This window comes from Odocoileus virginianus, chromosome 34 (genome assembly GCF_023699985.2).
Source record: "Odocoileus virginianus isolate 20LAN1187 ecotype Illinois chromosome 34, Ovbor_1.2, whole genome shotgun sequence".
NCBI lineage: Eukaryota > Metazoa > Chordata > Mammalia > Artiodactyla > Cervidae > Odocoileus > Odocoileus virginianus.
Window position 1 is genome coordinate 29755937 of NC_069707.1, and position 27524 is coordinate 29783460.

The window sequence follows — 27524 nt, forward strand, 5'->3', positions numbered from 1 at the left end:
CTTTAAAAGGCAGATATAAAGCCCTTACATTCAAAAAAATATATTTCAAATTTTCAAATAAGATTTTATTAATATACTCGTGTGTAATAGTTATAAGTCATTTGACTTCAAGTACCTATATATATTTGGAGGCAGTATGGTATAACAATTAAAATGGGCTTGATGGCTGCATTTACCTTTTCCAAGGTACCTCAGTTTCCTCATCTGTAAAGTGAGGATAGTGATAATAATACCTTTCTCAGAAGGATGCTGTAAGCATAAAGCAAGTTAGTGTATGTGAAACACATAGATCACAACGTGTTTCCTTCTTTGGTTTCACTGTAGTCTTTTGTCCTGGAAAGCTACGACTTATTTATCTCCTTACAAGGTTTTCCAGCAATACCTGCCATTTTTCTGAACTGGATGGGTAATTCTCACTTTGCTTCAGCCCTTAGGTAACTACCAGACAAGTTCTAAGGGACATACATTCAGCAACCAACATACCTTCTGAGACCAAGGACTAAGAATGTGGGTTGGGGGGGGGGGGGGAGCGGTTCTGACTCTTTAAGATGGTCACTAAACTGGGATGGGGTGGAGTGCAGGCAGCTAAAAACATTACAAAGCTTTCTTATAATTTTTAACTTACTCCCTCTCCCTTTTTTATTGTTTTTGGTTGTTTTATTGTGTTTGATTGTAAACCTTTGACTGTTTTCCGGAGTTTTAACAAATTTAGTTGACAGTTTTTGTTTACTGTTTGATGTTTCTGTCAGGGTTAGGATCTTAAAGGTGCATGCTCTGCCATTTGGCTGATGACACCTTCCTAGATAAAATTTTGGAGGTTAGCTTGTCCATACTTTGTTCTTTCCTGCAAAAAAGACAAGAGTACCCAGAGGTTGTTCTGAGGCTAAACTGAGTAATGAGGTAATTAATGTGTCTGGCCCATTGCAAACAGTCCATAATTTTTTTTTTTTTTTTAGTAATTATTATACTGAAATAAACTGACTTGAAATGCTTGATATTCTAAGTTAGGGAAAATTTCAATACCAGATTGTAGTAACCTTTACTTCCCTTTTAAGATAGCTAAGGGTAGCACTATTGCTTCTTCAAAGAAGTCTCTTGCCTTTAAATATCTGGAATGTCTATTTGATCCTTGGCCAAACTCTGGATCCACAATTATATTTCATAAATATTACAGGATCTCTATAAGGAATGATAAAATATGAACTCAATTCACGTAAGGATTTCCTAGGACCCACTGAAGAATAAATAGAAAAGAAAATATAGACAGAAAGAAAAGGTAAAAGTAAAGCTGCATGTGGAATACCTGCAAAGGGAAACAACTCATGCAGGATCTCCTTGGAATACTCACAGACTCACACTGTTATTCTGCTTACTTCCCAGAAGTTAGAGCTCAAGTGATCTGGCTGGGATCAGAACCTTGCATCTCTTGAAGTTGAAATTTAGTACTCAGTAAAACTATCCACTTCTCCACATGTTATATAGATGTCTTTTCATTCCCTGGACATTCTCCTACTTATTTCTCCATGGGCCTGATGACCTACCCACTGAATACCAAAGAGATGTGGGATAAAGAATCGTTGTCAAGATGTATGATTAACTTGGCTAAACGTTAACACAGTTTTGCAATGAAAACCTTCCATCTCTGCCATTCAAAACTTTGTAAAAGATGTATTTATGATGGTTTTGCTTATGCAAAAACTGCATTTCATAATTGTCAGGTGTTGTTTTTAACATGTGTTTCATATCAGATACAAGAAAGGTCAAATGAGAGCTGAAAAAAAAAAAAAATGTTGGCCGGATCTGCTGTGAGTGAGTCTTCCAGCACATCTGGGAACCTCTGTAAAAAATTAACATTCTGGACTCATGGGAGGGAAAGATTATTAACTGTTTTTGCAGAAGCAGTGTATGTAAGCCAAGGCATATAAGAAATATTTTTAGACCTGTAAACCATTAAATACTGTACAGTTAGTCCATTGCATGAGAAAAACAGTGGGCACTTAAATGAAGATGTCTAGTTCCATTCACAGAGGAAAAAAAAATAAACTGTGCATTTGTTAGCAACTGCATTTGACAATTTAGATTCTATGGTTAAAGTTTTACTGGAAAATTGAATATCAGAATTTTTTATTAAAAGAAAATTAAACATTAGGAGTTATAGCATAGAGCAGATTATAATCATATTGGCCTTGAGTCTGACATAGCTTCTGTATAGAGAAGAAGTAGAAATATTTCTCCTAGAACCTCACACAAAGTCTATATCCTATTTTTTCTAGATCCTAGAAATATAAGATTAACAAATAAAAAGATTCTATTTTTTCTTCCCCTCCTGTCAAGTACCTTTTTGGAGGTAAGCTCAAGGAGAAAATTATTAAGAAATATATTGTCTTTTGCAATGAGATATTCAAAACATTTGTTTTCCCCAGAAAGCCTAGGTGTGGATGTTTGTTCATCGTTTAACTTCAGTCTGGGAATCATTCTTTATGTTACCTTTAGAATGTACAGTGACCTTGAAATAACCATATTTAGTTTCTCCCCTGTACCCAGTAGATAAATACGATTTAATCCATGTTATTTCTATTTGGTTGAAGTTGGTTTAAGCATGTTAGAGATCTGTGGGGAGCTTAAAATTATACTGACACTTTAGTCTCCTCTCTTCTTGCCTGTGGCCCGGATGCTGGTGTTTATTTTTTAAGTTCCTCCATGATTGAAGGCCACTGGAAAGCATGTGCTTAGATGGAGGAAAGAAATCTAATCGAGGACTAGACACGGATCAGTCATGGACAAATCCAAATGATTTATCAAATGGAGTCTGAATCTACACAGATAGTTTTGAAGATTACTTTTTCCCAGCCACATAGTGTGTTATTATCACAGACAATAATCTGAAAGATGAAAAGCCAATCATTAATAATTTTTCCAATAAATATATTCAGTAATGGAGTATAGCCTACACAATTTTCTGCATTTTTATGAAAAGGAAAAAAAATAGTTTGGATGACAATGTCAAGAACTAAGTATCAGGGCAGCCTGGGCTGGGGAGCAGTTTCTTTCACTCCTAATTATTTATGGGAACATCAGCTACTCTGAGTTGATCCTACTCTAAATCATTTCAGTCCCCCAACACTAAGAATTCAGAAGGGTTAAAGTGCTAGTGGAAATAAAGATACGTATTAAACCACATTATTTTGACATAATGACTATCTTTTTAATTTGAATAGCTTGAGTGAGATTTGTGGTCCTTATTTTTAACGGCGTAGAGATTAAAAACTCAACCATTCAGCACGTGTTTGTTGAATACCTACTGTGTGCCAAGCAAACCTTTATGACGCATGAAACTTACAAGAGACCATTTTAAATAATGAAGAAGACAATTACATATGAAATGGTGTTAAGTACCATGGAAAAATATAAAGCAGGAGGGGAAAGAAGTTTTCATTTTAAACAGGGTATCAGAAAGGTTTTGCAGAGGTGATGTATAAACAGAAACCTGAAGGAGATTAAAGTTACACAGATATTGAAGTAGAGAAAACTCCAGTTTCAGTGCTCAACAATCACAGTGCCCAACAATCACAGTGCCTAGAAAGAAGTATTTTTACTTTTGCCAATATTATTTATGCATAGATAATTCAATTAACAGAGTAAACTTCTTCTATCGAAAGATTTTCTTTTCCACGCACCATCTAACATGATATTCCTATTAACACATTTGACTGTATACTTGTGGACAAAAACTGACCAATTATTGAAACCTAGAAGAAGCTAAATCTAACCCTAAATTTAACCCTAATTTTAACTTTGCCAATTTTTCCAATAAAGAGACAGCGCTTAAGAGAGCTCTGTGTAACTTGTCCAGGGTCAGATGCACAGTCAAGTGTGGGGCTGCCATGCTTTATTCCAGGTCTGTCTGACTCCAAAGCCCATGATCTAAACAGCTATATGTTACTATTTCTGTCAACTTTGATCTAAAATAAATAGGGCTTCCCTGATGGTACAGTAAACAGGAATCCACGTGCCAACGTAGGGGACATGGGTTCGATCCCTGTTCCAGAAATATCCCACCTGCAGTGGAGCAGCTAAGCCCATAAGCCACAACTACTAAGTCTGAATTCTAGAGCCCACCCGTCACAACTAATGAGGCCCAGGAGCCTAGAGCCTGTGCTCCATAACAAGAGAAGTCACCTCAATGAAAAGCCTGTGCACGGCAACAGAGAGTAATAAACAGTAAATGCAAGGAAGTTTCTCTTAACCACAGTGGATGTATTATAAACAATATAAATAACTTTTGTATCTTTTTCTGTAAGTCACTTTACTTCCTTCTTCAGAAATCCATTTTCCCATCTGTTTAATAAGGGGCTGAACTAAGTCATTTGTTAAATCCTTTCTACACACAAAATACTATTATTCAGTGATATATTCACTTTGGCCACTTTAACATCTTTTGAGTCCTACCAAATCTTAGAACTGGACATGAAACAACAGACTAGTTCTATGGGGTCACAAAGAGTCGGACACCACTGAGCAACTGAACTGAACTGAACTGAAATCAGTGGCACAGTCAATAAACATGCATTGATTGTCTTTGCAGAGATAGGCACAATCTACAAACACCATGACCCCAAATAGTTTTTACTTAAGAATTTAATTATATGCTTTGGTATAGAATTTATAAAGGTTTGACCTGGATTCCAGTCAAACCAACTCTGTGTGCCTATTTTCCTTTGTGTTTTAACTCATAATTGCAGATGTGTTACTGTTGATTCTGGCAATATTATTGAAAAAATATGTAAGAAAATGGACTACCTTAAAGCATCCCAAATGATCATATATTGCTGTACTCCCTACTGATTTCATCTTATTTGTTACCTCCGTCATGCTCATCTCAATCATCAGCGTTAGAAAATAAGTTCCATGAGGGCAGGGACACGTCCGTTACCCATCTGTGCATGTGGCTCCTATTACTGTACCTACTATACAATTGGTTGCCCACAAATATTTATTGAATGAAGTGGATAATTAAATTAATTTCAAAACTGAGGATAGGTCTAAGTCTTAAGAAACCTGTATCAGTTCTCCACTGAAATGTAACAGTGGAGACTTGGACACCAGCCCTCAGTCTGCCACTAACTTAAGCTATGCTGCTCCCTAGTCCTGTTTTCTCATCCATAAAGTAAAGAGGAAGGAGAGAAAAGATTCCTCCCAGCTCCTCAAATTGCTGATCCTCCAAACTCTTCTACTGTCGTAGAACATAGCAAACATCTAATTTAATAGAGTTAAATTTAACCTGGATATCTTGACTTTATGAAACTGAAGCTCTCACTGGGCCAGACAGGAAACATACATAAGAAAAATGGGTTGGGTGGTAAATTGCCTTAGGCAAGTCACAAGGGCTAAATTGAAAAATATAAAATCCCAATAAGAATACAAGTGAAATAAAGCCACCAGAAGATCAGTTGTCTAGTTTCTTGGAACCACAGTCTCTTCAGGGGCCAAGAATAGTCTCTATGCTCCCTGGTATGTATAGGGATGTAATTAACATCGAGCAACTAGATGAGGATGAATCCCTAGCTTATAAATGATAAGACTTGTGATCTCTAGGACTTCCCTGGTTGGTGGTCCAGAGGTTGGGAATCCACCTGCCAAGGCAGGAGACACGAGTTAGAACCGTGATTCAGGAAGATCCCACATGCTACAGGCAACTAAGTCTGGGCACCACAACTACTGACCCCATGCCCTACAGCCTGAATGCTACATGCCCTAGCCCGCATGCCCTAGAGCCCATTTTGCAACAAGAGAAGCAACCACAATGAGAAGCCTGCACACCACTAGAGAGTAGCCCCCACTCACAGCAATTAGAGAAAACCTGAGCACAGCAATGAGGACCCAGTGAAGCCAAAAATAAAGAGATAATTTATTAAATTATTAAATAGAAAAAAGAAACTTGTGATCTCTGATGAGATTCCTCGACCAAGCTCTCGATCAGACTTCTGCAGTCCTTGCCCAAACTGTCATCTTTATGAGGGTGGAGGTTAGTAATACCAGATCTGCTGGTCTGTGGGATGTTTGCTATAGTAAAATAGTGTGAGTGCATTCTAATCCTGCCCTATGTGAGGTGGAGGATTGTAGCCCAGGGGTGAAAGCCAGAGAAACCTACCTGCCCTTGACTATGTAAGTTGAAACCTCACCACTAGGCACCCAAAGGGGTTGTAGTCTGAGCAAATTAGAGATAAAGCAGGTGCTCCTAGGAGGACTGAAGACCTGGCACATACACAGAGGACCACAGGGGCTTGGCAAACCTGCCATGCATGCTAGCTTAAGCACAGTGCAAAATGATCCCTTTAGCTGCCAGAAACTGTGGACAGCTGAGACCACATTTTGACCGTCCTCCTGTTCACCAAGTTCTGACGTTCTGAAATGTTCTGGACTCCTCTATCTTCCCTCATGTTTAGCCTCTTAAGTCTTCCCAAATGATCCCAGTCCCCCTTCATAACCATCCCTTCCTTCCCATATTCACAGTCCCCATTCCCATCCTGCTGTCACCCACTACCCTCTGATGGTACAGCAGCCCCCTAATCTCCGCAGTTTGAGTCTTTTCTGACTCTGGCCTCTCACACAAACTGCCAAGGCTCTTGAATTTCCTCAGGGTGAAGGACTCATTGACATTCAAAGCCTTCCACTATCTGGCTTCTACCTAGTCGCCAATCATTTCTCCCAGGAGCCTTCTACTCCCGTGAAATTGTTCAACCAACAGTTACTAAGACATACTTGGTTAAATCGTGCTTCCACACCTTTGTATGGTTCTGCCAATTTGTATACTTTCCTGCTGCCTACCCACCAATCCAAATATTGCCAGTAATTTTTTTTTTTTTTTTGACCATGCCACACGGCCCGCAGGATCTTAGTTCCCCAACCAGAGATCAAATATGTGCCCCGGTGCCCCTTGCAGCGGAAGCACACAGTCTTAACCATTGGATCGCCAGGGAAGTCCTGTCACTATTTTGAAAGCGGGTCAGATCTTCACCACTGAAGCCTTGTTTGACAGCTTTGCCAACACTGTTGCTGCCTCCTTTAAACTGACCAATTTTAATAGCTATGCCACATGCTTCACGTCGGGTTTGGAGGTACTTGATATCAGGCTGCATATGATTTTGTGGTTGTCTATATGCTATTCCCAAATCAGAACACAAAATCCAAATGATCAAGTTTCCTTTGTGTCCTTATAAACATCAGGATTGCATCTGGTATTTAAATAAATGATTAATAAATATGCTTTGGATGTAATAAACCCATCCAAGAGAAAAAGATCAAGGAAGTGTTTTCTTCCTCCCAGATTCACAGAACTGAATTCAAAATTAATGTTTGCAGATTGGTTTTACATCCTGTGGTAGTGTCCAAGGGACATTTCTAAAGCCTTACAACAGCTATTTGAGAAGAAAAATTTCATTTCTCTGGATATAAAGTTTTCTTGCTTACTTTTGAACATCATGTAACCTAAGAGGGGAAAGAAGGAAAAAAACCAAAGAGCCTATTGTTGATTTATCACTGCTTCAGCCACTTATGAAAGGTCTTGTGAAGACTCAGCAGGACTGACATCTGATCTAGACTTTTCTCATTCTGTGAAGTACCTAAAACTACAGGAATCAGTTTCAGAACATAACTTACAAACAATTGCAGCTTATATAATTGTGAATTAATTTGCATAAACTTATGCTAAAAATATACTCCACGAACTCTATAGATACCTTGCTGTGGGTATTTTGGTGCTTGGGAATCATGAAAAAATCATGAAAAAAAAATCATGCTTACACAAAAAGCAAGAAGGCATTCTTGATAACTCTGAATTTAACAGAAGCAACTTCAACAATGTAGAAGATTTTTCCAACAAAAAGTGATAAAGAATTATTCATAAGTAAATGAGATTTCGAAGAATGATGTCTGACACAAACACCATAATTAGCGCTGAATGCAGGAAGAATGATCTTACATGGCAATTTTCCTTAATGGGTCCATAGTTATAAAATCAGTTAGAACTTTTCAGGTAAAGAAGTATCAAAGTGTGGATAAGTCACAGTGCATTCTTTACTTTCACAGTACTTTCAATTTACAGGCTCTTGGGAAACATTTTAATTGCTCACATTTGGAAATAATGCTTGTAGTCCTTCCCAAGTTGTTCCTCAAAACCAGTTCCTTGTTTCTGGGGCTATTATCTGGCCCTGGCCTAAGAGCTCCTAAGGAATTAGCTCACAGACCCAAGAGGATTTATTCTGGGGTAGAGTGATCTCAATAAAGAGACTTAAAACCATTTCATGTGGAACATTGGAAGGAAAGAGCATCAGCTAACCTGAGAAGGGAAGGCTAGAGTGAAACATATTATCTATTTTCCAATATTCTAGGTATTATATTATCAAAGAGAGAGTAGATCTTTTCTATGTAACTCATGAGTGAGCTAGAACCAGTGAGGAAAATTTCAAGTATCCAGATTTCAGTTCAACTTGTAAAGACTTTTCTAACAAAGGGAAAAATATTTCGGTGGAAGATGTAAATCCTTTGAAGGAATTTAGACTGGGGCTGTTTAGTGAAGTTTGAGGAGGGTTTTTGCTTTGCTGCTCAAAATGTTATCCATGGAATGCTGCTGATCTGCATATTCTTCTTTTCCCCCTTGAGATTTAAATTTTAATGATAATTTTCACCACGATTTGACTTCTGAAATTATGGTTCCTATCAATTAAAAATGTACTACATTACCAGAGACGTTACTTTGCCGACAAAGGTCCATCTAGTCAGAGTTACGGTTTTTCCAGTAGTCATGTATGGATGTGAGAGTTGAACCATAAAGAAGGCTGAGCGCTGAAGAAATGATGCTTTCAAACTGTGGTGCTGGAGAAGACTCTTGAGAATCCCTTGCACAGCAAGGAGATCAAACCACTCAATCCTAAAGGAAATCAACTCTGAATATTCATTGGAAGGGCTGATACTGAAGCTGCAACTCCAGTACTTTGGCCTCCTGACTCATTGGAAAAGACCTTGATGCTGGGAAGGATTGAAGGCGGGAGGAGAAGGGGACAATAGAAGATGAGATGCCTGGATAGCATCACCGAGTCAATGGACATGAGTTTGAGCACGCTCTGGGAGATGGTGAAGGACAGGGAAGCCTGGTGTGCTGCAGTCCACGGGGTCGCAAAGAGTCAGACACAGGAGCCACTGAAGAGCAGCAACATTACCAGAAAATTCCATTAATAAAATGTAGACCACGTACGTACTTATGTATGAAATATTTTGTGTGTGTATCTGATACACTAACAGACACAGGATGATGATTTATTAGTAGATGTTTTTGTTCTGGGTGGGGGTAAGAAAACAATATGAAATCTACTCTCTTAAGAAATTTTTGTGTGAAATACAGTAATGTTAACTATAGTCACAATGTTGCTGGGCAGATCTCTAAAACTTAATCTTCTTACATAACTGCAACTTTATACACATGGTATCGCAACTCCCTATTTCCCCTTCCCCCCGACCCTAGCAGCCAACATTCTACTTTCTGCTTTTACATGTTTCACTACTAATGCCTCTAGTAAGTAGTAACATGCAGTACTTGTTCTGTGTCTGGCTTATTTCACACAGCATAGTGTCTTGAAGTTTCATTCATGTCATTGCATATGGCAGGATTTCCTTCTAAGTCAGAATAATATTCCATTGTATGTATATACTACATTTTCCTTATCCATTCATCTGTCCATAAGCATTTAGATTGTTTCTACCTCTTGGCTATTGTGAGTCGTGCTGCAGTGAATGTGGGGGATGCAAAGAACCCTTTGAGATCCTGATTTCTACACATCCCCTGATGGTAGTTCATAACAAGAGAAAGAGTTTGTGCCAAGTTGTAAATGAACACACTGCTTCCTTTTTCAATAAAGACTTGCTAGGGAAAGAAAATGTCAACAGAACTAAACAGTATAGTTAGTGACAGTCTTGCTGCAATAGAAGGTGTATTTTGAGTGTCTTGAGAGTACTTTGACTATTGCTAGGATGGAAGAAATTTATCCTTTAAATAATAAATACTAGGGAATTTTCACAGTAATAAAAATATCACAATGCTATATATACATATATATATGTAAATGTAACTTTCACTTTAACGTTAATATTTGTATTTCCCCAGTTGAAAATATGTTTGAAAGCTAAACATCACAATCATAAAATCACGCGCACACACACAAAAACATTAAATAAAATGATCATTGCAGGTCTCTGGTGTTTATTGAAAAAGTCTATTAGTTGAATGTGCATTAGGCATTCTTTAGTTTGAATAAATAATATATATTGCATATATACATGTGCTATGATTTTAAAATCCAGATTCTGTTATAATGATAAAATATAAGAATTCATTTTAAAGTGCAACTGGATTAAAAGTAGCTCTTCCTTATTATGTGTTTTCCCAAGCATATATACTGAAAGTACCATCTCTGTTATGTAGAAGTCCAAAATGCTTTTTCTGTGATATAAGAATATACACTACATAGATACCTTGCTAATCACGGTGGGGAGGGACTTTGCATCCAGGCGTGCAGTTTGCATACCACAAAAGGAGCAGGAAGAGGGAGAAAGTGGGAGAGGAACTCTAGTTCCCATGCACCTTGGCAGTGAAACTGCATCAGGCCTGGGGTCACCATCCATTCCAGTTTGTCCAGGACTGAAGGGTTTGCCAGCATTTGAGGCTTTCAGTGCTACAAGCAGCATAGTCCTGGACGCACCAGGAGGGTAGGTCACCTTAATCAGGGCAGAGATGTGCTGTATGTGCAAACTTCAGCCTTGGAATCTTGCCCATTGATCTGTAGGCCTGAAACCGTGAAGCCATTTTTTCACATCACTTCTTTCCTCCTTATGTTTTCAAGGTGAAAGAGCCAAGTAATCATGCCAACATCCTGACCAAGCCTGACCCAAGAACCTTCTGGACTAATGATGACTCAGGTATTTTTGAAAAAGTACATTCTGGCCCTATGCTCTACAGGAAGCATGCTCTAGTAATAACCCTACACAAAAGCAAGGTTTGAGGAAAAATTTTGGCTGTGCTTGCTTTTTTCATTATACCTAGTGCAACACTAGAATGTACTTCACAATCACTTTTTTATAAGTCCCTTTATTATCTCTTCTTTTTCAATATCTAAAGCATCTATACCATTAAATCCAGCTTGATGAATTATGTATATCTAAGTGTTGAGGGAACCAAGCAATGAGTCTATTTCATGGAGTAGAGGACAGAGAAATAGGATAAGGTGGGCAAATACACGGGTTCCAGTGTCTCTTCCAGGGTAAGAAAGTTATTAAAAATCCTAAGTGAAAGTGAAAGTCGCTCAGTTGTGTCCAACTCTTTGTGACCCCATGGACTCTACAGTCCATGGAATTCTCTAGGCCAGAATACAGGAGTGGGTAGCCTTTCCCTTCTGCAGGGGATCTTCCCAACCCAGGGGTCAAACCCAGGTCTCCCGCATTGCAAGCGGATTCTTTACCAGCTGAGCCACAGGGAAGCCCATTAAGGCAAGTCATATTCCAAATTCTCAGTGGAGGGCAGGTATGACTTGTGCTATCAATCCCAAAGTATACATCTAATCAGAATCAGAAGAATGCCACTTTCTGAGTTTGGAGAATATGCTCTGTTGTATACTTAAAAACTGCACTCTCCGACCAAAGGTAGAGTGTGCTTTTACGGGAAATTGAAGATGTTTTTTCATTCTTTTTCACAAACACATTGAGCCGTGAGGCCTAATGACATGAAGTAATGACACTAGAAATGAGAAAAAAGCAAAATAATTAAGACAGTGATACTAGAGCTTTCACCTTCTCTATTTAAATAGGGTCTAATTAAATGGAGAACACTGGTGACACCTACTATTTGTATTAAGTCTCCTGGTTTTACAAAGTATGCTTGCAAAAATCCAATTCAAAGTTTGGGCCAACCCTGTGAAATAGGAGGGGCAGCCTGTCCTTACACTCCACCGTGTGAGAGATGAGATCAGGTGCTGAAAGAGGGTAGCTGACATCCAAAACTGATGAGCAGAGAACACCGGGGCTGGTGGTAGGATGGAGAGCCTGCATGCTCAGTTCTGTATTACTCTCCCTAGGAAGAAGTAGCTCTCCTTTGAGAAGCAGCATGAGCTAAATTGGTGCTTTAATCTTTTATTTATAAAAGATTGTCAAAGACCATGCCTATTTGCAAAAGTGGGAGGGGTTGAAGAGGAGAGTGAAAAACACTCTGCTGCCTTTTTTTTTTTTCAAAGACCAGTCTTATAGTCTAAACTTATTATCAGTTTAATCTGTCAAAAAAAAAATGTTCTTTCTTTTTTTATGTCTTTTGAAGAAAGATGAAGAAGCATGAAAGTGAATTGGCCTGTTTATGCCATCATTGCAGTCCATTAGTATTAGTAGAGCCAGAAAATAAACCATCCACTGGCTAATACTGCTGTTAAGATCTACAGCACTTATGTTGTAAAGAAGCTATATAGAGCAAAACATTATAGTTAAAATATAAATGATTCTTAAAGTTAAGTAAAGAGAATGAGATGAGAAGAGAATCTTTACAGGCCAGATCCAGAAAATGATGCTCAGGCAATTTTTGGCGATAAAGAAATTGTTACAAGAAAAATGAATGCAGGACATGTACAGAAATGGTGATAGGAATCATTCAGAACTACTCACCTTAGAAACTCTGAAAATTGTCTCATCAGTGGGGTTACAAAGAGAATATCCCTTCTGTCGTAGCAGGTCATCTTATAAAGATCCTTTCCAATAATCAATTCTGAGACTGAGGTCTATGTCTAGTGCTTTGGTTGGAGGAGGTAGTTATTCAGTTACTGAGACATGGATTTTAAAATCTCTACCTGTAGTGGTAGAATGATCTTTTGCTTCTTAAAATTCAGTCAATTTTTGCTTTGCCTATTTTGAAGTGCTAATATTAAGCACATACACTTTTATAATTGTTATAATTTCCTGATGAATTGTATTCCTCTTTACCTCTGGTAAATCTTCATTTGAAGTTCCGTTTTTTTTTTTTCTGATATTAATCTAACCAAGTCAGCTTTCTGATGCCTACTTTTCACATGGTATATATCTTTTCTATCCATTTACTTTCAACCTATCTGTGTCTTATAAAGTTCTTCTCTTACAGACCTCATATAGTTAGGTTTTTCTTTTAAAGGTTATCTGACAATCTCTTCTTTTTACTTGGAAAGTCTGGACCACTTAAATTTAGTGAAATTGTTAGATGTAACTATACCATCTTGGTTTCCTCATGTTCCTTCTTTTCTTCATTTGCTGTTCTTCATTTTATGACTTCTCTAAAATCATTTGATTGTTTTTAGAATTCAATATTAATGCATCTACTGACTTAGTGATGGCTCTGAGGATTAATTAATAACTAAGTTTTCAAAACCGTTATAGAAAACTTGCTGTGCCACTCATCCTCCCATCCTTTACATTATGGTTCACATGTATATTACTTCTACATATGAAATTAAATCTACAGTATAATAGATTTAAAGGAAAACAAGAGGAAAACTATCTTTTGTATTTTCCAAGATGTTTACTATTTCTGATGTTCTTTATTTCTTCTTGAAGATCCAGTTTTCCTTGGAAATCATTTCTTTTTAGCCTGGAAAAACTTCTTTTAACATTTCTTATGATGCAGTGATTCTCTAGCAATGATATCTCTCAGTTTGCTTTTATCTTTATGATATGCTTTTATAAATGAAAATATTTTTAATTCTTTTTTTTTAATCCTTATTTTCAATATTTAATGATGGGAACTCTTTTTATTTTATAAAGGCTCTTCTTATTGTTCTTTTTTTTTTCATTTATTTTTATTAGTTGGAGGCTAATTACTTTACAATATTGTAGTGGTTTTTGCCATACATTGACATGAATCAGCCATGGATTTACATGTGTTCCCCATCCCGATCCCCCCTCCCGCCTCCCTCCATCCCATCCCTCTGGGTCTTCCCAGTTCACCAGCCCTGAGCACTTGTCTCATGCATCCAACCTGGGCTGTGATCTGTTTCACCCTTGATAGTATACTTGTTTCGATGCTGTTCTCTCAGAACATCCCACCCTCGCCTTCTCCCACAGAGTCTAAAAGTCTGTTCTGTACATTTGTGTCTCTTTTTCTGTTTTGCATATAGGGTTATCATTACCATCTTTTTAAATTCCATATATATGCATTAGTATACTGTATTGATCTTTCTCTTTCTGGCTTACTTCACTCTGTATAATGGGCTCCAGTTTCATCCATCTCATTAGAACTGATTCAAATGAATTCTTTTTAGTGGTTGAGTAATATTCCATTGTGTATATGTACTATAGCTTCCTTATCCATTCATCTGCTGATTCTTAAAGGATTTTTTTTCTAGGTATAAAATTTTGAGTAGATGACTTTTTTTTTCTTCTATTATTTTGAAGATTTGGGCCATGGCCTTCTGGTCTCTATAGTTTCTAATGAGAAGTCAGTGATGATTTAAATTATTGCTATCCTGATTATAGTATACTGTCTTTTACAGGCTGCTTTAATCTGTTTTTAATCTTTGTTTTTTTTTTATCAGTTCGTCTATGATGCATCTAGACTAGAATCAGTGTTCTTTAAGATGTTGATCTCTGAGCTTTAGAAAGTTAAACACTCTTCTAGTCTATGAGTAGTTTTGTTAGAATTTGAATCTGAGGGATGCAATTGTTTCAGTTGTAGTTTCTACACCGTAGCGTGCCCTTTCTTTATGAGGACATCAGCACCCCAACTGAAACTTCTCCTCGATGCTTTCAGTTCCGTGAAGTGGGAGCACAAGCCAGAGCAACTCTGGCTGTCCTTCTGAAACATGCAAATTTATGAGCCTGCAAATGGATTCTTTACAAAGACAACACTGTAGTTCCAGTGTGAATTTTATTAGGGTGTATGTGTGTGTTAGTTGATCAGTTGTGTCCAACTCTTTGCAACCCCATGGACTGTAGCCCGCCAGGCTCCTCTGTCCATGGAATTCTCCAGGCAAGAATACTGGAGTGGGTTACCACTCCCTTTTCCAGCGATCATCCCAACCCACAGATCAAACCCAGAGCTCCCTCATTGCAGGCAGATTTTTTACCATCTGAGCCACCAGGGAAGCCCTTTATTAGAGTAAATTTTTACCACTTCCTAAAACAATGGTGATGAAATGATTCCATCATTTCCTCCAGAAAATATATTTCAGTGACTGGAATATTTCCATTCAAAGCCATAATCAGAGTATTTTATTTTCATTTAATCTAATGTACAGTCTCTTGATGTACTGCTTTAAGTAGAGTTCAGTGTTGAAGATAACTAGTCAAGATGGTTTGATAGAAATGGAAGTTAAATTTAAAAATCTTTTGTTTTGAAGTAGGGAATTAGTGAGGGTTAGCTTGCCTTGAAATCTGGTGAAATGGCCTGAATTTTCATACTCAATATCTTTTTGCATGATTGCCAGAGGATGGGGCAGGTGTGCTCAGTTGCCATATATATATATATATGGTGATGGGAGAAACAAAAGTAATTTTTTAAAAGCTTTTTTAAAAAAAATACATCATATAAAAGTAGTAGCATATGTTCATTACAGGAAAGAAATGGAAAATTAACCACCCATAATCTTCCCACCACACTTCTTTCATTCTCTCTCTCGTTCATTCCCAGATTTGTTCTGACAAAAATCAAACAGGCTGCACAGGTTTAGGCTCTTTCCTATTATCTTTGTTTTTAGGCTTTGAAACCTGATTTGTTTGTTTTTGCACACCTTTGTTTTTCCATCTCTGGTCCTGCAGTATCCTGTAACATCCTCTTAAACGAGAATTTCAAAGTAGGATGAGTTTCCCGACACTTTTGGAATGTGTTTTTTTCCAGGTATTATTATTAGCAACACAGATAATGGTCTTTATTTAGAGGAAGTCAGATAATGAAGTGGTTAAACAATAAAGTTTCTTTTGCAAGGGCCATGATTTTAATGGGCACCTGTTTTGCCAGGTAAGAAAATGTAGCTTCTTCATGTTCTCCCTGGTTCTTCCTTGAAGTCACCTTTTAACAAAATGCAATTCTACCTTTGGGATGTTCAAAATGTCTAGATTTCATTCAAGCAAAAGTTAAGGAGCAAGTTTCATTATTGTTTAAATTTTTCCCAGAGGGAAAATTAGATTTTCCCTTTTATTTTCAGGATTATCATTATTTCTTTCTATTTTATAATGATTCATCACATTTTAAAATTAAGCGCAAATTTGGGGGGATGTAGAAATCAATATAAAGAGGATTATTCATATTTATTTGGGAGCAGTAATATTTTCTGCACCAAATGTAGAAATGAAATGATTCATAGTTTAGAAACATATGGACTACAGAAATATTTCAGTGTTTCAGAGAATACATAAAATTAGATCATTGAATTAATATAAGGAGAGGGAAAACTTCATTCCACAGATCTTTTAAAATGAAGAAAACATAATTTCTAGATTTTTTTTCTTAAAAAGCATAACACTCTCATACTTAATATATAGGAAACAGTTGCTTCATCCCTCAAATATGGCATTATCTTATGAGAATGTTAAATACATTCTCAAATATGAGAAAACTTAAACACACTCTGCTACAATGGAAACCTTCTATCTGATACTTGTTGGCCAGTATAGACTTTGCCTCTTGCTATTAGAGATAAACCATTTAATAAAAATCTGTGGATACATGAAGATCTCAGGTAGACTGACCTCATTTACTCAGTTCCTAACTAAAAAAAAGTAGCTATCTCAGTAATGAAAGTTATCTTACCCACAGCAAGAAATTCCAAATAACACATAATGTCATGGATGGGAAGGGCTTTCCTGATGGCTCAGTGGGTAAAGAATCTGCCTGGAATGCAGGAGACACGGGAGACGCAGGTTTGATTCCTGGAAAATCCCCTGGAGGAGTAAATGGCAACCCACTGCAGTATTCCTGACTGAAAAATCCCATGGACAAAGGAGACGGGTGGGCTACAGTCCATGGAGCCTTAAAAAATCCGACACAACTGAGTAGCCATGTGCGTGTTCACTGGTGGGAGCAAGATGGTGCTAGGCTTTGGGAAGGACAGGGGCATAATCATACGAACTCTGCATTCCTGGATGCTTTTGACTTCCCGTATCTCTGCAACTCAAACTTTTCAAAATCACACTTGGTAATTTATTCCCCCCATCTTTGATCAGGAAGCCACAATCATCCTCAGTTTCCTGAACTACATCTCTTTCCGTCAATTGGACTCACATCAGAGCTGGCCGGCAAACCATCTGGTCATGCCTCCCAGTGAGCCATGCATGGGTCAGCAGAAAACTACTCAACACTTGACCTTCTGCTGTGGTTAGTGTTGTGAGCTCTTGAGGAAGGCCGCCTGAGTTTGCCACTAGGTTCAATGCTTATTACCTGTGTGACTTTGCACAAATGAATTCACGTGCAAAAATAGAATATTATAATAGATCATAGTTTTTGTGAAGGAGAAAGGAGATAATTCAGGTAAAGGTATTAATAATTTAGAGCTCTGTCAAGCATATGGTTAGTGGTCAATTTATGATGACTCTTCTTATTTGGAGAAAGAATTATGTCATTTCTACAAACCTGAGCACCCATCCTCCTGCTGTATATAAGGTCTGCAAACTATGGGTTGGAAGAAGAGTACATTTTATTTTGTCATTACTCAGTATTTCCTACTGTTCTCAACCCATTGCTTGTTAATTATTTTATTTTCTTCTCCCTAAACTAAGCTCATCATCCATGTTTTCTGGGTCCCCACACACAGCACTGATAAGCTTTCTGAAAATAAACATATGGTTGAACTGGAACGAACCCTCAAACTGGAAAGAACCTTAGACATTGCCTTGTCATTTAGATAAAATACCACACTTTGTCAGCAAGGATCCGTATATAGCAAAAAAACAAAAATGCTTAGCTTTGCATGACTTTAACCATTTACACTGATTTAGAAGGTTCAAATTGATTTAGAGGGTTCCAAGTTCAAGGACAGGTTGTTTATTTCTTTAAGTAAGTGAGTAACAAAATGTCATTTCCAAAGTTTTCTGTTTAAGGATACTTAGAGTCATGGGCATCTAGCATTTAAGTCTGACAGCAAAATGTTATCAAATCTGTTCTCATGACAGTCCTGCTCCCTGGTGTATGAATGAACAAAGGTAGAGCTATAGACTCAGCCAGTTCAGTCCAGAGAAGCACCCCCTCTCTCCCTTGAATTGTGTTAATTAAGCTTTACAGTTAGAAAAAAGTCTGTTTCTCTCCTTGTTAAACTCATGATTTTCTCTTCCTCTTGATTATGGCCAAAATTATTATACTTGTTATTTCTGCTGTTTGACTCAAGGCTGTGCCTGCTCAGCTCCATCATGTCCGAGTCTTTACAGTCCTTTGGACTGTAGTCTGCCAGACTCCTCTGTCCATGGAATTTTCCAGGCAAGAATACTGGAGTGGATTGCCATTTCCTACTCCAGGGGATCTTTCCAACTCAGAGATCTACCCTGAATCTCCTGTCTTTGCTTTGGGAGGTGGGTTCTTTACCACTGTGCCATGTGGGAAACTCCAGGCTACACTAGCAACTTTTTCACAATGGCTGATTTTTCTGATTCCCTAACATTCTTTTAAAATATTTCCACATCATAGTATTTCCTTGTGCCCATTTTATCCAAACCATTCTTTTCATGTCTAAGATCTTTGATTTCCATAGTATTAAAGGACATTATATTGTGGTCAACAGGTGAAATGGTACCAGGAAATTCCCTCACTTAAAATAAATAAGGAAAATAGATTAAACTCAACTTAATAATTTTAGCTAAGTTATTTTTCTCATATTTTAATAAATCTTTTCTCATTTTATAAGTTTACACCAGACTAATGTGATAGATTTTTAAAAATCTAGTGGATTTTAGTTACAGCTAATGTTAAAATGCCCTCATGCATTTTATTATTTTAAACATGCTGAAATATTCAGCTTTTGACAGCTTTCTTTTTGCCCAAGAAAGTGTCCTACAATACATGATGCATAGACCTAAGACAATCCAGGAGGTAATACGTATATCATAGGAAAAATAAATGAAAAAAAAAAGATTTTAAAAATTTTATTATTGAAGTATAATTGATTTACTATTTTGTGTTAATTTCATGTGTACAACAGTATGATTCAGATATATACATATGTATTCTTTTCCAGATTCTTTGCCCTTATAAGTTATTACAAAATACTGAGTGTAGTTACCTGTGCTATACAGTAAGCCTTTGTTGGTCATACATTTCTGTCTTACTGCTGTGTATGTTAATCTCAAACTCTTAATTTACCCCTCTCTCCACACTCCCCTTTAGTAACTTAAGTTTGTCTTCTGTGTCTTTGAGTCTACTTCTATAAGTTCATCTGTATCATTTGAATAAAGGGTTTTGGACTGTTTTATCATAACAGAAATATTTTAGCCCCATCAAATATAAACATAGCTTACAAAATTTGAAGAAAAATGATTTTACAACTTTAAAATTGTACGTAGGAAGAAGAATAGGCCAATGACAATAATGAAAATGGGTTTCCGCTGGGAAGAAACAGCCCAGAGAGGGGTGGGTGCAGGATTAAGGAGTGAGGGTACGGAAGGAACGGGTAGGATGGATCCGTTGTAACTAGGGAGAGGGAAGTTTGCGTAAATCGGGATACTCAGAGATGAAAACAGAATTAAAATTTAGGGCAGGGAGACCCAAGCAAACTCATTTGTAAAATGAGAATTTATTGAAGTAAATCCCTTCTAAGATTCTTTCTTACTTTGAAGTTCCTGTATTCTATGAAGGTGTAAATTTGAAAATAAAAAGAAAATGCAAAAGGATTTAGGGGAAAAAATGGTTTAGAGAGGGCTGGGGCCTTTGGAATAGACTTCAATGAATGTAGCACTGAGAACTCTGACCCTTTCTCCTCAGAAACATATGGCAATCAGTTCTTTATTAAAATTTTGGCTCTTAGAAGAAAATTTTATATTAACAGTTCAGCTACACTGTTCTTACAGGCATTAAATTACACAACATACTTGAGTTATCAAATTGTTCTCCCAGACCTAATCTTATCTTTCCAATCGCCCTGAGGGATTAGCTATAATAAATGGGTGTTAACCCTGAGGACAGTTAAAAGAAGTTAAGTGCTCTGCCCAAAGCTAAATACTAAGTCAGGCATTCTAAAACACCCAGCTGGAAACTCAGATCTCCTGGAAACTCCTCCAATTCTCTTTCTACTGCTTCAGAAAGGTAAGTGGGGAGCTTTGTAATGAAAGGAGTTTGAATTGAACACAAGTGTTTGAGGAAACAGCAGTCAAGGAGAAGATTCTAACTGACCTGTGAGTTTGCCATTGGGTGGGGCACTTGCGAAAAGGAGAAAATTAAGGCAAAGAGGGGGTTTGTTTTACAGAAATTAGATATACTGTATCCCTTTCTGCCTGGCACTCTGCTAGGAGGAGGAAGAGTGCCTGGCACTTTATGGACAAGGAAGCACAGTTTTCTGCCTTGAAAGCTTAGGTAGACGAATTAGACAGTCACTGGTAGGCTGTGAATAAAATAGTGTAAATACAAGTTAAAATCAGGATAGTTGCCTGCAGATGATGGACTGGTTTTTAAAACAGAGAGGCAGATTGTTTTACTGGTTAAAAGTAGAGCTTTTGGGATTGGTTTTTAAAACAGAGAGGCAGATTGTTTTACTGGTTAAAAGTAGAGCTTTTGGTATCAGAACCTACACTTACATTCTGGTGTTTTTTTTAATTTATTTTTGGCTGTGCTGGGTTTTCAAAGCTGTGCGTGGGCTTTCTCTTTATTCCTATGGTCCAGCTTCTCCCTGCGGTGGCTCCTCTTGGTGGCCGGAGCACAGGCTCTAGTCTAGGTGTGTGGGCTTAGAGTTGTGGTGCTTGGGCATGTAGGATCTTCCCCGACCAGGGGTCAAATATATGTCCCTGTATTGGCAGGCAGATTCTTAACCACTGAACCACCAGGCAAGTCCCCTGGTTGTTTTGTTTTGTTGTTTTTTTAAAATTTTTTTATTCAACTACGGCTGATTCATAATATCATGTAAGTTTCAGGTATACAACACAATGATTCATTTATACATATATATGTGTATATATATATTCTTTTTCAGATTTTATTCATTTATAGGTTATTATATAATATTAAGTATAGTTCCTTGTATTATAGAGTAGGTCCTTGTGCATTCTGGTTTTGCTAATACTAGCTACTGTTGTTTATCTCTTTAAGCCTCAGATCTTAAGAATGAATAAGGGGTTTATAACAGTTTTTCATAAGGTCATTATGAGGATTAAATGAGAAATTGTATAAAAAGCACTAAAGCATAATATCTGCCACTTAGTATAATCCTTCAATGTTGGCTACTATAATAAATGCCCTAAACTGTGGAAGTTACAGGGAGGAACATGTTCATTTCTGCTTATTAGCATGTTAGCATCATCTGGCTAAGTGCCTGGCTTTAGAACATGCAGGAGAGCTATTCCTTAAAATAATTTCATAAGGATATTTGAACATAGTCTAAGAAAAAAACACTACCAACTGATGCAATGGTGGAGATAGCCTTGGAAGTAGAGGTAAGTCTAGTGAAAAAGAGAAAACTGAACAAATGGTTGTCAGGAATATCATAGGCTCAGAGTTCTTAGGATCCTTTTAATGCCAACAGAATCCGTTCACAAGTCTATGCATAGCATGAAATGAGGCTGGAGGTGCTATTCAGATAAAAGCTCCAACTTCCACATATACATACAACGGTTTCAAACTTTAAAACAAAGAGGAAAGGAGCATTTAATGTGCTGACTATGAACTCTATCCTTCGTACACATGCCTATGAATACAGTAGATCTATGGTGAGTAGTGGTGGGGTTACTTTTGGAAATGGCAATGGGTCTATAATGGTCCAGGCACATGCCGTCACCCAATCTCTTTGTGAGATAAACGATCAGAAAGCAGACTGTGAATAAGAAAAAATTGCTCTGTGAAGAAAAACAATCGGCTTATCTGGGGAAGGCAATATGTTAGACCATGTTCTAACAAGACTACCTGTGTTAGAAACTTTTACTATTATTCCTGGAAGTAGTCTACCTATATCTGATATATTTGTTCCTTTTTGACCTCTTTCTGGAAATGTACTTTCTAGTATTTTTTAAATCCTAAAATTTTAGCATTTAAATAATATTAATGTTGGCATATACTATATATTACATATAATATATATATACATGTACATAATAATCTATAATTGTTTTAAGAAAAGAGATGGAAAAAGAATAGTCATCTTGGAGTATCTTATAAGGTTCCTGTTAACCTCATAAAAACTGATGATCTTAAATAATGAAAGTTGTAAGAAAAGAATATGGAAAGTGGAAAGAGATAGAAAGGAGGTAGAAAAGAGTGGTAAGTGGGGCTTAGACAGAAATTATGTACCTTGGGCTCCTTTCTGTTCTTTGGTTATTTGTTATAATTAAAAGGGAAAAGTCAGAAGGCCGTGGGCCATCAGTGTTGCTTACAAGAGCAGCTGTGGATATAAAAGCACAGTATTTACAAGGAGGTAAAGAGAAAAAAGAAAAATGCTTTTGCTTTTAAAAGGTAAATTCAAAGACTTGTTAAACAGAACTTGCCAAACTGGATTTAAGTTGGTACATAAAAACAATATGATTTGAAGAATGAATTTCAAATAGGTTTCTCATGATGATCTATGTTTGTGTTCTAAGGTTTTAGATTTTTAAGGAATAGTTTATGAATTGTGGAATAGAATCATTGTAGATATTAATGATAGTAACAGTCTGATTTCTTTTAAATCTTCTATAAATGAGGATAGAATATTAGGCAATTTTAAGCATAAAATTTTATAAACAAATAATACCATAGGAACTTCTTCAGTGACCATATTTATTTAGTGTAGAAAGGGAAGTATTATTCATGATTCCTGTCTTTTGCTCACATCTGTTTAATTTCTTCTCTGTAATTTTCTTGTGATCTTAAAAGAAAGCTTATTTTTATTCCTTTAGATGTCATTTATACCTTTCTTGAAGTGGTGACTATGAAACAACACGGAAAAGTAAATAACAGAAGTAGCTAATATACTTGAAACATCTGGCCAAACCATCAGCTTCCTTTTTTAAAAAAAAATATTTATTTATTTGGTTGCGGGTCTTTGTTGGCATATGTGGGATCTTCCCTTGCCGTGGTCGCTCAGCGATGCTGCTTAGGGGTTTAGTTGCTCTGCGGCACGTGGGATCTTAGTCCCCCGAAAAGGAGTCAAACATGCCCATGCTACAAGGCAGACTTACAACCGCTGGACCAGGAGGGAAGTCCCAAACAGTTTTACGTCTGTTATGTGTGCGTGTGTGTGAGAGAAAGGGAGACAGAGACAGAAAAATAACTAATCCTCTTAAAAACACTCAATAATTTCAACTCCAAAACAAATGAGTGCTATCAAAATCATCTGATGGGATGACCATATGCCCTTAGAGAATTAGGCTCCAGTGGTTACCAGGAGAAGGGCATGGCAACCCACTCCAGTATTTTTGCCTGGAGAATCCCCATGGACAGAGGAGCCTGGCAGGTTACAGTCCATGAGGCGGCAAAGAGTTGGACACAACTGAGCAGCTAACATTTGTACTTAATCTTGGAAGTTCTTGTCAAGGAAATAATAATGAAAATTAAAATAAACTTACTCCTATTAACAAATCTAGAATAAACATTTCTCATTGAAATGTATAATATAACAAAGAACTGAATCTTTAAATGTCCATTTTAGGGTTTTAATCTGAGAAATAAAGATAAGTAGGAGAAATTATGTTGGGTTCAACAAAGAGATTTATCCATCAAATATACCCAATAGTTACTGAACACTGATTACAGGCAAGGCATATGTTAGGAAGGAACAAAAGACAGTTACACAAAATAATTCCGCTCTTCAACGTCTCAAGTTACTAGAAAAATATAAACATGTGCACGAATTCCTAAAATTCCTGCTCAGCTGAGGGAGCCATTGCTAGTGGTGACAAGACCAATGAGATTATTGGTAGTCTTCACAGATGGGGATGAGCTTTAAAACTTAAAGAAAAGCTGTGGGGAAATGGGGTTCCTACCATAACTTCTGCAATTCTCAGAACAGCCAATTATAGAGATATAATGGGCACCTCCCAAAGTAGCAGATCAAGAAGTTGGGGCTTTTTAGACATCAGAAGGTCTAAAGATGTCATACCCTGACATCTGGGGTATTTGCCTACTTCTCATTATCAAGTTGTGGTGTCATTGAGTAAAATATACTATGTGCTTTAGGTGACCTTCTGAATGTCCCACAAAAACTGTGTAGTGTCACGACAATGCCTTCCATACATTTACTCAATATTTTCAAATTATATTAAGTAGATGTCAGATAGTATAATTAGTGCATCACAGTGATCTTTCTTGGAATTTTTGCTCGATGAACCGTTGCAGTGCCCAATTTTCATAAAGTTACAAAGAATATTGTAAATTATTAGCTAAAAAAGAGAGTGGGAGGACTACAAAACAACAGAACCCAAATAGTAAAGTCAGCAGGAATGTTTTAAAAATGAAATGTACCCAAATCTACCAGGCACTAAGAAAAAGCAAATGGAGATGTAGAAACCTCAGGAAATAAAAATCCAGGTGCTTAGTATCAAGTCTGTGGGTTCTTGCATTTTCATATCACGATGTGAGATGAAGTTGTGTCCTACCCTCATGTGATGGAAGACACCACAGAGTTACTGGCAGAATCAGCACGTCCTCAGCTTTGATCACAAAACTGGATAGCTCCAATATGACAGCCCCTTTCTGGGACATAGCTAGGGGCCAGTAGTGAAGGAGAATGCTCTCCGTGTGCAGAATTTAACAGCAGTGCACCTGGCTCCTCATTTTGCTTGGAAGGAGACATGGGATTATAAGACCAACCCGTGATCAAGAAGAACAGTCAACAACCTGCAAGGCCTTTGCATCCTCTACTCAAGAATTAGTAGGATTTGGGTTGTATGCAGGATAGTTGCATCATGTCAGGTAGAAACATGACCTTGTCACTGTCCTTTTATAGAGATTAAGTAAGATTTAAGGAGATGAATATGGGTCCAAGTTGACAAGGGCTGGGTTGTTGGTAGTTAATTTTATGTATCAATTTCACTGGGCCGTAGTTTCCAGGTATGTGGTCAAACACTTCTAGATGTTTCTATGAGAGTATTTCTTGTGTGAGATTAACATTTAAATCAGTGCTACTCTGCAGAAGAGGTAGGTACTATCTGTGGCTCACAGAGACTATTTTTAGTTGGGGGAGATATATAACAAATGCTCAGAAAGTCAGCTAATAAAACTAATATGCAGATCACTGAAACAGCATGAGTGACACCGTGTAAGTGGTGTTGACTCTGAGAGACAAATGTCAAGTAGGACCCAGTCATGTGAGCACCCAGGGAGGGAAGCATTCCAGGTGAAGGACACAGCAGAAGGTTCTCTGAGCCAGATACAAGCTTGGTCTGCAAGAAGAACAGCTAGCCTAGATGGCAAAATCTGGAAGGGGAAGGGAAAGGAGAAAGAAGGATCTAATCAGTGATAGCTAGGCATAGGAGCAACATGAATTGTTTGTGTTGTCTGGTCTTCAAGGAACTCAAAGCCCAGAGAGACACCTGAGAGCTAAATAAGACCCTGGAGATTTAAATGACTAACAGCACAAAATCCTTGACAATGGAGGGAGGGGAGAGGCATGCAAAGGACTAGCTGAGTATGGAGCATTATTAAAATAAGTCACATGACATGGGCCTTCAGAAGCGCCTTTTTCGATTTATCTTTTCCTGGATATCACAGAATTGTACACTATGAGAATTGCAAGAAAACTTCCTGCACATTCACTTGGGAAAGTAGATAATTGAAAGGATTCAACATGCCCAAGCTTGTATTGTAATGGCATTAAGGCATAGCAGGGCCTTAGGAAAAGGAGAATATATATGTAAGCATACTTGTGCTTTTGGGAAAGTGCTGCTCAATTTAACATTTTAAATACAGACTTTCCCCTCCCTGAGTATAGCAACACTGCTCATCTTGGGCATTTTTATTAGATCCTGGTTTTAGCACAGTGCCTGGCACAAAAGAGGTGCTCCATGGAGGCCTGAAGGATTAAAGAACAGGCCACCATCGGTTGGAGTTTGTACCTCTCTCTGTAACTGAAAGATATGAGCTAAACAACTAGAAGATGTATCTTTTGTGCTGCTTGTCTTCTCTGATCTGCTTTCATTGATCCTCCCCTCTCAATGGACCTGTATTTACATTCTGTTATCTCCCATCCACCTTGAGCAAGCAAAAACTCCCTTGGTTTAGCTTTTTAGCTTGGTTTAGCTCTCTGCTTTTTCCATCTTAAAATTTAGCTTTTATTTCAAACACTTGGTAGTAAGAATTTATTCTGTTATCATGGCATTTAGTTTTTTTATTGCCTACTCTGGAACACTGTATGCATGGAGACCAAGGGAGGACGAAGGACTTTGAAAAACAAAGAGGATAACCTTTTCAAGCCTTTGAAGGAATTCCCATCCAACTGCTCTGACCTTGACCCAGCAGATTAAGTGGCCCATACCAGGTGATGCTAGTGGTAAAGAGCCTGCCAATGCGGGAGACATAAGAGACTCAGGTTACATCCCTGAGTTGGGAAGATGCCCTGGAGAAGGGCATGGCAACCCACTCTGGTATTCTTTCCTGGAGAATCTTATGTACAGAAGAGCCTGGCAGGCTACTGTCCATAGGGTCACAAAGTGACTTAGCATGCAGACACGCCTGCTAGATTATAACTATGCTTGTCTAAACTTTCACTCATCCATCTTCCAACTACATAAATTTCTCCACTCCAACTTCCAACACTTCTTTATATATGCTTGTGTATGCAAATTTGTTCAGTTTCAATGAGATGGGGTAGAAAAAAAAGCAAATATCCTTTTAAGGAGTGAGTGATAGTTGAGTGACCAGTCTCATTTTGGTTTGAATTAACTTTCCAAAACACTTTGTAATGTTTTGCTACTTAAAAGGGATTTTCCTCAGTGACTTTCAGATCTATTCACAATAGGGCTCAATCTACCTTTGTAGGTAATTCTGCACCTGGCCCCTACCAGGTGAGATCATGTGTAGTACTGTATCTCCTGCATCTAGCACAATGTCTGATGCATAGTTCTAGAAGAATCTGTGGATGAATGAATCAAATGAGTTCCACCATGCCTAGAGCTGTATCAGATAGAGAAGTGCCTCTTCAGGCTAATAATCAGCACGCCTTCAAATGAGTATGTTTTCTAAGACATTATTAATTCCATGTTATCAGAGAGGGGGAGGTGCAGTGAGAGGAAGAGGGGAGAGGCAGCTAAGATACTTTTTTATTTCACTTGTAAGTGCTGTTTTCCCACTTCAGCAGTAGCAGCAAAAGCGACATATTCATTTGCTTGTGTGTGAGGTTTGACTAAGGACCATATTTCCAAATTATTCA

The 27524-nt window shown here is 37.6% G+C and overlaps 1 protein-coding gene across 1 annotated transcript in view; it reads left to right on the forward strand.

Annotated features, from left to right (window-relative positions):
• The window catches only part of SGK1 (serum/glucocorticoid regulated kinase 1), a 111812-nt gene that overhangs the window by 72930 nt on the left and 11358 nt on the right, over window positions 1-27524 (forward strand). The window contains exon 3 of the mRNA XM_070461669.1: window positions 10896-10971. Coding sequence (XP_070317770.1) covers window positions 10896-10971 — 76 coding nt within the window. The remainder of the gene's footprint in view (window positions 1-10895; window positions 10972-27524) is intronic.